The following is a 12741-nucleotide window of genomic DNA, read 5'->3' as shown; positions in this document are numbered from 1 at the left end:
GAAGTGCACCTTTTCCTTGGGGCCGGCGGTCTAGGTACTTGCTGGGGTTATTGGGTATCCTCCCTTAAGTCTACAGTGACACCCTGGTGTGTCCGTTATCATTTTTTTTAAAAGCTGTGGTGACACTTCTCTGGGTGTTGAATTGGTGACAGGCTGATGTTCTTTTAGGCAAGCCATCATTCTCACTCGGGAAGCCCTGGACCACTTCCAGCAGTCAGAGCCCTTCAGTCAGACGGACCCGGACGAGGCGGAGGAGACCAGGTTCCTGAATCTCTTAGGAACTATCTTCAAAAGTAATTCCTTTTCCTTCTTCAGTCAACAAACACAACATTTCAACTAGTCCTTATGGACCGTTTACTTTGTGCCAGACCCTGGCCTGGCTGACAGAGCCTGGTGCTAACAGAGGCCAGAGTGGGGGAGGCCGTGCTGCTGTGCTGGAATGGACAGCCCGCGGGCCTAAGACTGACAGTCACGGGGTGTGAAAGGGTGTTTCCCAACCGCCGAGAATTTGAGAATCTTTTTTGAGAAATGAACCAGAATATTTTAGAATAGGTTCTAAATTTATATCTTTTTCTGTGGAAAAAAATATCCAGGGATGTTACGAGTGTTGGATTTCCCCGTCCTGAACACTCTCTAACTCCTAGGTCCAAGAGGTCCCACACAGGAGAAGAATCCCCAGGGGTCCGCAGAGAACGTGGGCCCAGGACAGACGGACTGCAGAGACAAGCCCAGTGTGCCACAGCCTGAGCAGTCCGGGGGAAAGGACGCGCTGGTGAAGCAAGAGATGCTGGTGCAGTATCTGCAGGACGCCTATAGCTTTTCGCTGAAGATTACAGAGGCCATCGGCATCATCAGCAAGATGATGTATGAAAACACAACCACAGGTGTGGTGTGCCACAGTCTCTTTCTGTAAGGACTGGGTCTTAGGGTTGAAAAACCAGTCTTCTCCATATCGTGTTGATATCTAGCTGCTCCCTTAAAAGGAAGGAATCCTTTTTTCCGCTTGCTTTGTATAGCCCCGTGGAGCTCCCCTATTTCAATGTGTATAGTATCTCCTGGCAGGGCGTTATAGAAGGCAACAGGCTCGGGGAAAATGAGAAAGGCCTCCTCTGGCCTGTTGCTATGTCAACAAAGGTTCTGTCTTTGAGTTGGGAGGGGGCAGTTTTGCCAAGCAGACAGGTGACATTTGTGTCTGTCCTCTCAGTGGTACAGGAGGTGATTGAATTCTTTGTGATGGCATTCCAATTTGGGGTACCTCAGGCCCTGCTCGGGGTACGCCGCATGCTGCCTCTCATCTGGTCTAAGGAGCATGGTGTCAGGGAAGCTGTGCTTAATGCCTACCGCCAACTTTACCTCAACCCCAAAGGGGACTCTGCCAGGTATGTGGGGTACTTTTGCCTTTGCTGACTTTTCTGAGGTCAGCTTCTCATAGGACGTTTCTAGTCTCCTGAAGGAACTGGGGGGCATCCTTGTAGAGGAGCTCTGAACCTGTAGGCAGTAGGTCCATAGGGGGCTCATGTGGAGCTGAACTTTCAGTAACACCCACCCTAAGCAGTGTCTGACCCTGTGGGGTAGCTCTGGTCACCTGTTTGCCGGCCTCACCAAGTCAGTCCCCTGATGACCCCTGGTCTCTGTTCTTCCCACAGAGCCAAGGCCCATGCTTTGATTCAGAATCTCTCCTTGCTGCTAGTGGATGCCTCAGTTGGGACCATTCAGTGTCTTCAGGAAATTGTAAGTGTCTTCACTTTCTCTTTCTTTATTCATTCAATAAGTATTCATTATTACTCTGTGATCAGCAATTTACTCAGCCTCACAAGGGTAAGGTTATTTGTTTCCAAGTTTCCATCTAGTTCGTAGCCAAAAAAACCAAACCACTCACCGAACAATGTAAGAGATATGTGATTAAGTGCCAGAATAAGGGGCCCAGGTAATGGTTATAGTAGCAATAGTAATATAACACTGTATATGCCAGGCACTATTCTTAGCACTTTCGTCATATTAATGTGTTTAATCCTCACAACAACCCTGTGCAGTAGGTAATTCTATTATATACATTTTATAATGAGAAATCTGAGGCACAGAGAAGTTAAAGGAGTCGCCTAGTTACAGATAGTTAGTGGCAAAGTTTGAGATTCAAACTCAGGCAGGAGAGCTCCAGAAAACACACTCTTAACTTATATGTTGTACTGGTGAGCACAGGGTGGGAAAGAGAGCAGTGCGAGGTGGAATGGGCAAGGAATGCTTCCTGAATGTGAGCGGACTTAAGTTAGGTCTTGATGAGTAGGGTTTAGAGAATTCAAGAAAGGAGGGAAAGCATTTCAGATAGAACACCAAGAAACAGCATAGCCTATGTTACAACATGAGGAAGATTCACGCCTGGCTCAAAATTGTTATCTGGAAAAGATAATAAACCTGAGAGTATTCTCCCAGATTTAGTTGGAACTAAAGTGTGAAGTCCCTGGGTACCTTTCAGAAGTCCAGGACTTGAACCTTGTTATCTAGGGATGTCAGCATTTTAGGCAGATGTGCCCTGAATGAAGCGTTAGGATTATGGAGGCAAAGGTGGAGGTGGCGCTGACCACGAGCTCCCACCGGCGGGAACACTACTGCCAGCCACAGTTCCCTCCGGGCTGGGCAAGAGAAGAGCCTGGTGGTAGTGACTGACCATGGGATCCCATATTCTACCTTTCGGTCCAAGCCCCTATAGGAGAAAAAGGAGAGAGGTTTCTAACTGATGAGCCACGGTGTGGCATGAGAAAGTAGGTGTCTGGGAAACCGGTTCAGCAGTAGCGTATGAGTCAGTAGGAACAGAGACTAGGGACAGGAAGGACCCTGGAGGCGGCTCTAGATGTGCCGTGGCAAGGTGAGGCTGGACTCGGGGGGTGGGGGTGAAAGCTATAGAATTTCACTTCATGGAAGACAAGTGTTAAAGGAAGAAGGGGTAGGACTAAGTGACTGATTCATAAAAAAATAGGTAACAGTGAAATTTTAAGCACATGTGTTTAAGAGACCATTGGCTAAATGAAAAGGAAAGGGAGGCCGATGCCTTCCATTTCAGAACTATTAGGTTTGTGGTGACCGCAAGAAAACACACCAGAAAGCTCCAGAATGTAGTCAGAACTGCCTAAAGCCACATGGAGCTCAGCAGGGTCAGTTCCAGTGTGTCACCTTGGTGGGCGTACTTGCGAAGGCATGAGAGTAGAACCGCAGCAGAAATGGAGGTAGCTCCCCAAACCCTGCTTTACATTTTAGGCCTCCTTCCTTTTCCATTCCTACCGCTATTACCTACTTCAGGTTCTCAATAGTCTGTTGAGAAAAGTGGGCCCAGGACCAGGGCAGTTAACTTTTAGCCTGCTTCTCTTTTTCCCTCAGCTCTGTGAGTTTGTGCAGAAGGATGAATTGAAACCAGCAGTGACCCAGCTGCTTTGGGAGCGGGCAACTGAGAAGGTCCCCTGCTCGCCTCTGGAGCGCTGTTCCTCCGTCATGCTTCTGGGGATGATGGCCGGGTGAGGCTCAAACCCAGACGGGCAGTAGGGTGAGAGGAAAGGAAGGTTGTGAGAAGGCTTCCTGTCCTTCAGTAATAGCAGTCAGACCCAGCCTGTGTTTGACCTACACGGGAAATAACACATGAAAGTGCCAGGACCCCTGCCTAGAGAAAGAGTGGAATCAAGCTCTAGCCATTGCAGCTCAGTTGGTTGCAGCAGCATCCCACGGACCAAAAGTTTGCAGGTTCGGTTCCCAGTCAGGGCACATGCCAGGGGTGCGGGTTTGGTCTGTTGGGGCACGTGTGAGAGGCAATGAATCAATGTTTCTCTCTCCCTCCCTGCTCCTCCCTCTGGAAAAAATCAATAAGCATGTCCTCGAGTAAGGGTAGAAATAAATAATGTAACCATTTTGAAAAAGAAAAAGAAATAGTGGAAGCAAGTGAGAGAGAGGGATTCCGAGGGACCTCCCTGCGGCAGAGCTCATCTGTAGTGTCCCAAGGCTCCGGAAGCCCTGTGTTGGGTGTAGGCACACACCGACCCCCTTGGTGTTGTCCCACACACACAGTCCTGCCCAGGGCGAGCTTTAACTCCATGGCTTCCTTCCCCTAGGGGAAAACCAGAAATTGTGGGAAGCAACTTAGACACACTGGTGAGCATAGGGCTGGATGAAAAGTTTCCACAGGACTACAGGCTGGCCCAACAGGTGTGCCACGCCATTGCCAACCTCTCTGACCGGAGAAAGGTATGTGGGATGGTTACATCGAAACTAAGGAGAGTAGGGGTCCTTTTATCCACCCTCCACATACCCACACGCTGTCTCTCCCGTTCTTGACAGCCTTCTCTGGGCAAACGTCACCCTCCCTTCCGGCTGCCTCAGGGACACAGGCTGTTTGAGCGACTACAGGAGATGGTCACAGAGGGTGAGCTGTCGGGAAGGGCCTCGGGCAGGGCTGAGTCCTTTGTCTGCAGTGGGCAACTTCTCTCTTCTCCTGCGCAGGCTTCGTCCACCCAGACCCCCTCTGGATCCCCTTCAAAGAGGTGGCAGTGACCCTCATTTACCAACTGGCAGAGGGCCCTGAGGTGATCTGTGCCCAGATGTTGCAGGGATGTGCGAAGCAGGCCCTAGAGAAGATAGTGGAGAAGAGCACCCCCCAGGGTGACCCAAGTACGTGGGCGAGAGGGTCAAGGGGCCCAGTGGGCAGCAGCCAGACCACAAGCTACTGCCACCACCACTTCCTGCAACATCCCTAGCGCCCTCACCCCACACTGTCACAGTTTTGTCACTGAGGTCGGCCAGTCACCACCACCATTCTCCCAGCCCTGTCTCTGGCTTCTTCACTAGTTCGTGTGGTACGTGAGCAAGGAGAAGATCAGTGGAAACAGGACGCAGGTCCTGTGAGACTCACCTGTGTCTTTTCCTCCCTGCCTTTCCTCTCCCCTCCAGAGGAGACCCCCGTGCTCTCCACTTTCCTGCTGATGAACCTGCTGTCCCTGGCTGGGGATGTGGCTCTGCAGCAGCTGGTGCATCTGGAACAGGCCGTGAGTGGAGAGCTTTGTCGGCGCCGCGTTCTTCGGGAAGAGCAGGAGAATAAAACTAAGGAGCCCAAGGAGAAGGTGAATGGGGTGCTGGGCACTTGGGTTCACGTCCCAAGCGTGTCCCATAGCTATTTCCGGTCATTCACATTTCCTTCTGGGGATCTGTGCTTCTTCTCTACTATTAAATGACATGAAGACGACACTGCCTCCTTGCTGCTTCTGCTCTGGGAAAGATTAGCGAGAACAAAGATGGAACAGTCTGTCCGTGGTCACCCAAGAAGGAAAGTTTTAGGTAAATACAGAGCTTTTAGTTAAAGACCTCGGCATAAAATAGAGGCTGTGCTTGAGGCAGTGTTTGTTAGGACACGCACTCACCCATCAGCTTTTGTGACTGGGCCTGCCCCCTGAGGGGGCCTGGGGCTCGCTCCACCGGAGGCGGAGATATGCAGATATCTCACATGTCTTGCAGATATGTGAGACACAGAGCCTAACAGCAGTGGGATAAAGTTCAACCTTCTCTATGACCTTGAACCATTGTCTGGCATGATTGATCTACCATATATAAAGTATTTACTTCTATGAGGCTGAGTTAAGAGATGTGGGACTATGCTTTGCAACTTAAAAGCAACTATATGACCTAGTTCTCTTCCTCTTTAATTCAGGAGTCCTTCCTTTCTACAGACACATTTGACAGTTCTATGAAAGGTTTTGCAGAATTCACCTTTCCCCAGATCCACTCATTTAAAGCAAAGGATAGGCTGGAATCAGAACTGTTGTCTCTGATCACTCATGATCTCTGGCTGCCTTCCCATTAGAACACCAGCACTGAGGCCACCATGGAGGAAGAGATGGGGCTGGTCGGGGCCACGGCTGACGACACAGAGGCAGAGCTGATCCGCGGCATCTGTGAGGTGGAACTGTTAGGTGGTAAGAAGAATTGCTCAGTGACCTTCTCCCCAGCTGAGGTGTAACCTGTCACAAACTAGAATTGTTCTTCCAACAGGTGAACAGATACTTGCTGCCTTTGTTCCCCTGCTGCTTAAAGTCTGCAACAACCCTGGCCTCTACAGCAACCCGGAGCTATGTGCTGCTGCGGCGCTTACCCTTGGCAAGTTCTGCATGATCAGGTAGGCCCTGGGGTCGGTACCACCTTCTCAAGGAGGAAGGAGATGGTGTGATTTCCGTGACGATCCTCTCCTTGCCCTTAGTGCCACTTTCTGTGACTCTCAGCTTCGTCTTCTGTTCACCATGCTAGAGAAGTCCTCTCTCCCCATTCTCCGGTCTAACATCATGATAGTTATTGGGGATCTGGCCATCCGCTTCCCCAACCTGGTGGACCCCTGGACACCTCATCTCTATGCTCGGTAAGAGATCCTTCACAATGCTTTAGCAGTCCCTGCCAGCTCAGGGAGGGTCTCATTAAGTCACTATGAGAATTACTGCAGCTGTATTTTCCCAGTCTTTAGGATTACCGTTCAACATCTGCTTAGTACTTGACCTGTACAGGCCCTGGCTATTGGGTTTTTGCAGTTTGGCAAAAACCCAAAGCTATTGCCAAACTGCGTAAAACTTTGGATGAAGCGTGGCCTCTGTACACCATCCCAGCTTCCAACTCTAGACAGCTTCCTAACCGCTTCTGGAATGGCATATAAGAACGGGTGCTAGTTCCTGCCAGGGGCTGTTCTTGCCAGTGTCGGGGTGCAGCCCATGGCCTCGGTCCCAATGACTTGAGATTTTATTCCTAGCCTTCGCGACCCAGCTCAGCAAGTGCGGAAAACAGCAGGGCTAGTGATGACCCACCTAATCCTAAAGGACATGGTGAAGGTGAAAGGCCAGGTCAGCGAGATGGCCGTGCTGCTCATTGACCCCGTGCCTCAGATCGCTGCCCTGGCCAAGACCTTCTTCAATGAGCTTTCCCACAAGGTGAGAGGCAGAGAGGCAGCTTAGGGTTTGCTGCCAAGGGAGCGTGTGGGTCACCCCGTGTCTTTAACATAATTCTGTCTTACAGGGCAATGCCATCTATAACCTCCTTCCAGACATCATCAGCCGCCTGTCAGACCCCGAGGGAGGGGTGGAGGAACAGCCTTTTCACGTCATCATGAAGTATGGCTCCCTGGGCCTTGGGGCATATTTTTCACCTGGCAGAGGCTCAGCAATCAGACAAACCTGTACAGACACGCACCGCTCACCAGGGGCACTATCTGAGACATGTGTTGTTAGGCAACTTCATCACAGTGCAAACACCACAGGGCGCACTTACACCAACCCAGGTGGCTCGGCCCACTGCACACCTAGGCCGTGCGGGACAGCCTACTGCTCCCAGGCCGCAGCCTGTACAGCACGCTGCCGAGCAGAACCACAGCAGGGGCCATCAGACACAGGTGAAAAGGGTGCAGTCAAGACACATGGTACCCACGAGAGGGTGAGGCTGCTGCCAGGGCAACACTGCACACTGTTGTACAGCAAACTTTCTTTTAGTAAATGCAAAATATACACTTTAAAATAATGGTAAAAAGTATAATACACTCAGTACATAAACCAGTAAGTTTATTATCATTATCAAGTAATATGTACTGAACACAATTATTTGGGCTGTACTGTATACGAGTGGCAGCACAGTGGGTTGTCTTACACTAGTGCCACTACACTCACGCACACATATACACATGCACGTACACAAGTAATGGGCTTCGACATTAAGAACAGCTGTGACTTCACTGGGTGGCAGGAAGTTTTTAGCTCCATTATAATCATTTGGGACCGCCACCATACATGCAGTCCACCGAAATGTCACAACTGTACTGAAATTCTAACTGCTGCTTTTTAAAGATTTTATTTACTTTTAGAGAGAAGGGAAGGAGGGGAGAAAGAGAGGGAGAGAAACATCGATCTGTTGCCTCTCACTCGCCCACAACTGGAGACCTGGCCCACAACCCAGACATGTGCCCTGACTGGGAATCGAACTAGCCACCTTTTGGCTTCGCTACTTTTTACCTATATGGCCTTCAGCAATAACTGAAACTCTCTGCTTTTTTCTCCTGTATGAAATGAAGCAAGCCCTAGCTGATGTGGCTCAGTGGATTGAGTGCCAGCCAGCCTGAAAACCAAAAGGTCACCGGTTCGATTCCCAGTCAGGGCACACGCCTGGGTTGTGGTGTGGGTCCCCAGTTGCAGGTGTTCGAGAGGCAACTGATCAATGTATCACATGTCAGTGTCTTTCTCCCTCTCTCCCCGCCTTCTCCTCTCTCTAAGAATAAATCAAATTTTCTAAAAAAATTAAAAATAGAATAAGATGAGGCCAATAATGTGTACCCCTTAGTTCTTGAAAAGATCCAACTTGGTAAAAGTTCCTGACGTGGTGGTAGGCACATAGTATTCTCTAGATGGCGGCTGCTGTTGTTACAAATCCCCATTCACAGTGAAAAGACCGCAGAGAACGGGTGGGCCCTTCTCTGCGGGATGGGAGACAGGAATAGCGAGGCAGTCATGGGCCGTGGCAGAGATGCTTCTACTAAGTCAAGAGACTGACAGAAGGCTAGTGCTAGGGGCGGGTCAGGGGCTGGTGTGGTGGCTTTGGAGCTGCCCCGAGCTGTGGCGTGTCTGCACCCCACCTCCCTGCAGGCAGCTGCTCTCCTACATCACCAAGGACAAGCAGACTGAGAGCCTGGTGGAGAAGCTGTGCCAGCGGTTCCGCACAGCCCGGTATGCTGCCTCCCTTGAGGGTTCCTTGTGCTGAGAGGGGCCTGCAGGGGAAAGAGCATCCTGGGGCCGGGGGACACTGAGAGAAGATGGGCCTTGACCTCTTCTTCTGTCCCTTGCCGCTCCTCACAAAGCCTTTCCTGTCCGCAGAACTGAGCGGCAGCACCGGGACCTGGCCTACTGTATGTCACAGCTGCCCCTGACAGAGCGAGGCCTCCGTAAGATGCTGGACAACTTTGAATGCTTTGGAGATAAACTGTCAGATGAGTCCATCTTCGATGCTTTTTTGTCAGTCGTGGGCAAGCTGCGGCGGGGAGCCAAGCCCGAGGGCAAGGTGAGCAGCTCCCGCCGGGTCTCACACGGCTTCGCGCCGTCCGCAGGGTTCTGAGGCTCCGCACCCGCCTTCCCGCCTTCCCCTTCCCCCGCCTAACAGCAGCCACGGAGCCAGAGGGACCTAAGACCAGACCTTTCTGTCTGCCATTCCTGTTTCTTCCTGTCTCACTTTTTTTAAATAGACTTTATTTTTTAGAGCAGCTTTAGGCTCAAGGCAAAACTGAGTGGAAAGTGTAGAGTTGGCCCCCTGTGCCCCCACACACGCATGGCCTCCCCCATTATCAGCGTCCCCACCAAGGTGACACACTGTTACCACCGATGAGCCTCCGTGGGCACATCACTGTCACCCAAAGTCCGTAGTTGACATGAGGGTCACCTGCTGCTGTACGCTCTGCGGGGTTGGACAGATACATATAACCTGTGCCCACCGTTCCAGTGCCGTACAGAGTGGTCTCACTGCCCTAACGTTCTGTGCTCCCCAGTCACCCCTATCTCCCTGCAAACCCTGGCAGTGGCCACTGGTCCTTTTACGGTTTCCCCAGTGTTGCCTTTTCCCGAACGTCATATAGTTGGAGCCATAGAGCACGCACCCTCCCAGACTGGCTTCCTGTGCTTAGTGACGTGCGGCTTAAGCTTCACCATGTCTCTTCATGGCCTGTGTTCTTTTTATTCATAGAAATAACTGTATTTCCAAGCCTCGTCTTGATCTCTTTTCCCCCCAGGCTCTCATAGATGAATTTGAGCAGAAGCTTCGGGCCTGCCACACAAGAGGGCTGGATGCAATAGAGGAACTTGAGCTTGGCCAAGGAGATAGCCTGAAAACGCCATCAGCCAGGAAACAGTCCTCTGGTACGCGAGGCAGACCCATGGGCGGGCCGACCAGACCAGCTCTCCTCTCAGAAACAGGTTCTTTTCTTCCTTTTGGACTCACGTCTTCTGCCTTTTCTAGTCTCCAGGCACCAGCACGTGGCCTCTGCAGCCTCGGACAGTGACTTTGTCACACCGGAGCCCCGCCGCACTGCCCGCCGGCATCCAACCACCCAGCGGCATCCAACCACCCAGCGGCTGGTTAAGAAAAAGAAACCCCAGATTGTCTTCTCAAGTGATGAGTCCAGTGAGGAAGGTATGGCCGGCCCAGAAGGGACGCAGCCTGGGGGTGGGGGTGGGGGTGGGGGGCTGGTTTTGATGGGCTCCTGCTGCTGTGTAGATTCTCTCCACCAGCTTGGCTCCCCCCGCCCCGGTCATCTCCCTCCCTGTACAGTTTGGGCTTTATTTCTGCAGTGTGGTCTGGGCCTGTCCCATTTGTTTTCTGAGATCTATTGTTCACCATCCTTGTGACTCAGCTTTTTCTCACTCCAATGCTTTACAGAGCTTTCAGCAGAGATGACCGAGGATGAGACACCGAAGAAAATCACTCCCATCCGCCGAGCATCGACGCGCAGGCACAGGTCCTAGAGCTCGGCTTGCCTGTTCCCATCCCTGCTGTGCAGGGCATCTTGTGGGGTGACCTTGAATTCCACGCCCCTTGTAAAATACTTGTTTGCCTGTCTCCTTGGGTTTTTAATATACAAATCATCTGTACAATGGAAGACATTTCTTTTTAACCAAACTAACTGAACTGAATTGAGCTTTTACTAGACTGTTTGCAAGTCCTTGTTTTTTGTATTGTTGACACTATCGCAGATGTCCCAGTTTTCTCCTTGTTTTCTAATGAATAAATGTTTTATCTACTTTTAGACGTCTCACCTAAGCTTGTCTTTGTTCCACCTTTCACGTTAGCCCGGATGCAGGTGGCAGATTAATCCAGAAAGAGGATGAGCCTATAAGTACCCGGCCCGCCTCAAGATCTGATAACTGCACGTGACAAGATCGCTCCACTGTGGAGAATTATGCAGTGTCTAGTCTCCAGATCTGTGCTTCTTAACCTGCGGGCAATTTTGCCCTCTAGTGGGCATCTGGCAACGTGTGGAGACCTTTTTTGTTATCACAACCAAGAGGGGAGAGATGCTACCAGCATCTACTGGGCAGAGGCAGAGAGGTTGCTAAATAATCTACAATGGACAGGACAGACCTCACAACTTTATTATTCAATCCCAAATGCCAAGCAGTATGAGCTTGAAAAACCCCCACTCTAGACCAAAGGCTGGTTTCCACTGTGTCCTAGCTCCACCCTACTTGTGCTTCTAAAGGACAGGTGACTGGCCTGCCTAATGGCAGCTTAAGCCATGATCCCCTCTGGGTCTAGACAGTGTCTCTGGAAACAGGTCTGTCTACCAGGGTCTCTTCACCGTGTTATAGGGGCTGCAGGAAGTCCAGCCCCTCAGGTGCAGGGGCTGCTAATGTGCAGCCACCTGAAGCCCATCATCTTTTTCCACCTCTCCCAGTCTTCTGAGTCACCTGGAACAGGTGGCACCAGCCTGCTGCCCTGACAACAGTAGACTGAGTCAGTGGGAGCTCAGGTTTTGGGGGGCGGTTTTTTGTTCATTTTGACTGAGAAAGGACAGTAATGAAAAATGACAGGCATGAGGCAAAGAGGCAGCCAGTACCTCGGACACACGCTCTGGGTAGTGCAGAAGCTTGGAGGGGCTCCTACAGCCCTGGTCAGAGAAAGCGTTAATGGGCGGGTAGCAGCTGCATCTCCCCTCCACTACCCCAGCCCACTCTGCAGGGTGGGCGCCTCCCACCTCCTCTCAACGTTAGGTGCCCTCTGGCCCCGCTCTTGCTGTTTGTGAAAAGTCGGCACCAAGAAGGGAGGGCAATCCCAGAAAAGGAAGGGATCTGAGGCTGGAGTCGGGGTGCAGGACAGCGTGCTCTCTGCCTTTTAGGCAAAGGTTATCACCAGCTAAACTTAGCCCCAGGCTTTTCAGCTAGAAAAGGGGGCTGGTGTCAGATTATGCTGGGCCAGCAAAGAGGCCCCAGATCCCGGGCTCGTGCACCTGCTGATAGGCAATGTCCATTTCACTCCCCCCCTCCCACAAACCCCTCTTTCTTCCAAGTGCTCAGAACCAGCCCTCCCCCCATCCTCAGCTCCCAAACCTGGCACAGCTGTGGCTCCCTCTACCTCACATGTGGGAAGGGGCTGGAGGCCTGTTCCCACCAGGTGCCCAAGACCTCCCAATCTTTTCCCTCTTTTGGACTCCTCACCCTGCCCCCAACATCTCCTGGGCACAGCCAGTGAAAACGAGTCCCTGGCTCTCGGGCTGGCCAGCACGACCCCGGATGGGGAGGGACTTCCGCCCTCACGTCCCGCTCTCTGCCCTGGGCTGGAGAGGATGAAAGGGACATTGTCTCCCAGCCTGGGTAGTGCTGCCCTCAGGTTTCCCAGGAACGACTTTGTGGGAGGCTCCCAGCAGTGATCCCATCCTCCCTCTGGGGCCCCCGCCAGGCCTGGGGGAGAGCCGCTGGGGCATACAGGGCCAGCCCGGCCTGTGTGCCCCAGTTTACCGGGTCTCCCGGCGTCCGGAGCTGCAGGACAGCGTGACTGACCTTCAGAGCAGGCGCCTCCGCCTTAACTTCCTCTTTTTCCAGGCCCCAGTGCTCAGTGCCCAGCACAGGCCCCTAGCCTAGAGAGGCCCGGAGCCAGGAGAGGGGGTGGGGGAAGGGGGCTGGCCCCTCCCGAGCCTTTTCCTCGGCTCTTCCTGTGTCATTACCAAACAGCCTCAAGAAGTTCCTCAGCCTTCCCGCCTCT

At 52.0% G+C, this 12741-nt stretch overlaps 1 protein-coding gene and 1 long non-coding RNA gene across 9 annotated transcripts in view; one reads left to right on the top strand and one right to left on the bottom strand.

Annotated features, from left to right (window-relative positions):
- The window catches only part of NCAPD2 (non-SMC condensin I complex subunit D2), a 26285-nt gene extending 15493 nt beyond the window's left edge, over positions 1-10792 (top strand). For 6 of the 7 annotated variants that reach the window (XM_028531704.2, XM_036017319.1, XM_036017316.1 and 3 more), the window contains 19 exons: positions 169-293; positions 645-884; positions 1205-1379; positions 1647-1731; positions 3373-3506; positions 4095-4227; positions 4321-4405; positions 4483-4650; positions 4930-5099; positions 5837-5948; positions 6025-6148; positions 6230-6385; positions 6767-6944; positions 7030-7124; positions 8643-8723; positions 8871-9054; positions 9776-9902; positions 10003-10176; positions 10423-10792. In XM_028531704.2, the coding sequence (XP_028387505.1) occupies positions 169-293; positions 645-884; positions 1205-1379; positions 1647-1731; positions 3373-3506; positions 4095-4227; positions 4321-4405; positions 4483-4650; positions 4930-5099; positions 5837-5948; positions 6025-6148; positions 6230-6385; positions 6767-6944; positions 7030-7124; positions 8643-8723; positions 8871-9054; positions 9776-9902; positions 10003-10176; positions 10423-10508 (2632 nt within the window). In that variant the 3' untranslated portion in view covers positions 10509-10792. Of the gene's footprint in view, positions 1-168; positions 294-644; positions 885-1204; positions 1380-1646; positions 1732-3372; positions 3507-4094; positions 4228-4320; positions 4406-4482; positions 4651-4929; positions 5100-5836; positions 5949-6024; positions 6149-6229; positions 6386-6766; positions 6945-7029; positions 7125-8642; positions 8724-8870; positions 9055-9775; positions 9903-10002; positions 10177-10422 lie in introns of those variants that run through there. The other variant, XR_004901142.1, reaches the window with a different exon arrangement.
- Positions 1-12741, bottom strand: part of LOC118498675 — a 17935-nt gene extending 5194 nt beyond the window's left edge. The window contains exons 1-2 of one of the 2 annotated variants that reach the window (XR_004901146.1): positions 12540-12741; positions 4020-4090 (exon numbers count right to left, since the gene is read on the bottom strand). This is a non-coding gene — a long non-coding RNA (uncharacterized LOC118498675). The remainder of the gene's footprint in view (positions 1-4019; positions 4091-12539) is intronic. The other variant, XR_004901145.1, reaches the window with a different exon arrangement.

Source organism: Phyllostomus discolor, chromosome 2 (genome assembly GCF_004126475.2).
Source record: "Phyllostomus discolor isolate MPI-MPIP mPhyDis1 chromosome 2, mPhyDis1.pri.v3, whole genome shotgun sequence".
NCBI lineage: Eukaryota > Metazoa > Chordata > Mammalia > Chiroptera > Phyllostomidae > Phyllostomus > Phyllostomus discolor.
Note: the sequence above shows the minus strand (reverse complement) of the source record. Positions and strands in the feature narration are given on the sequence as shown.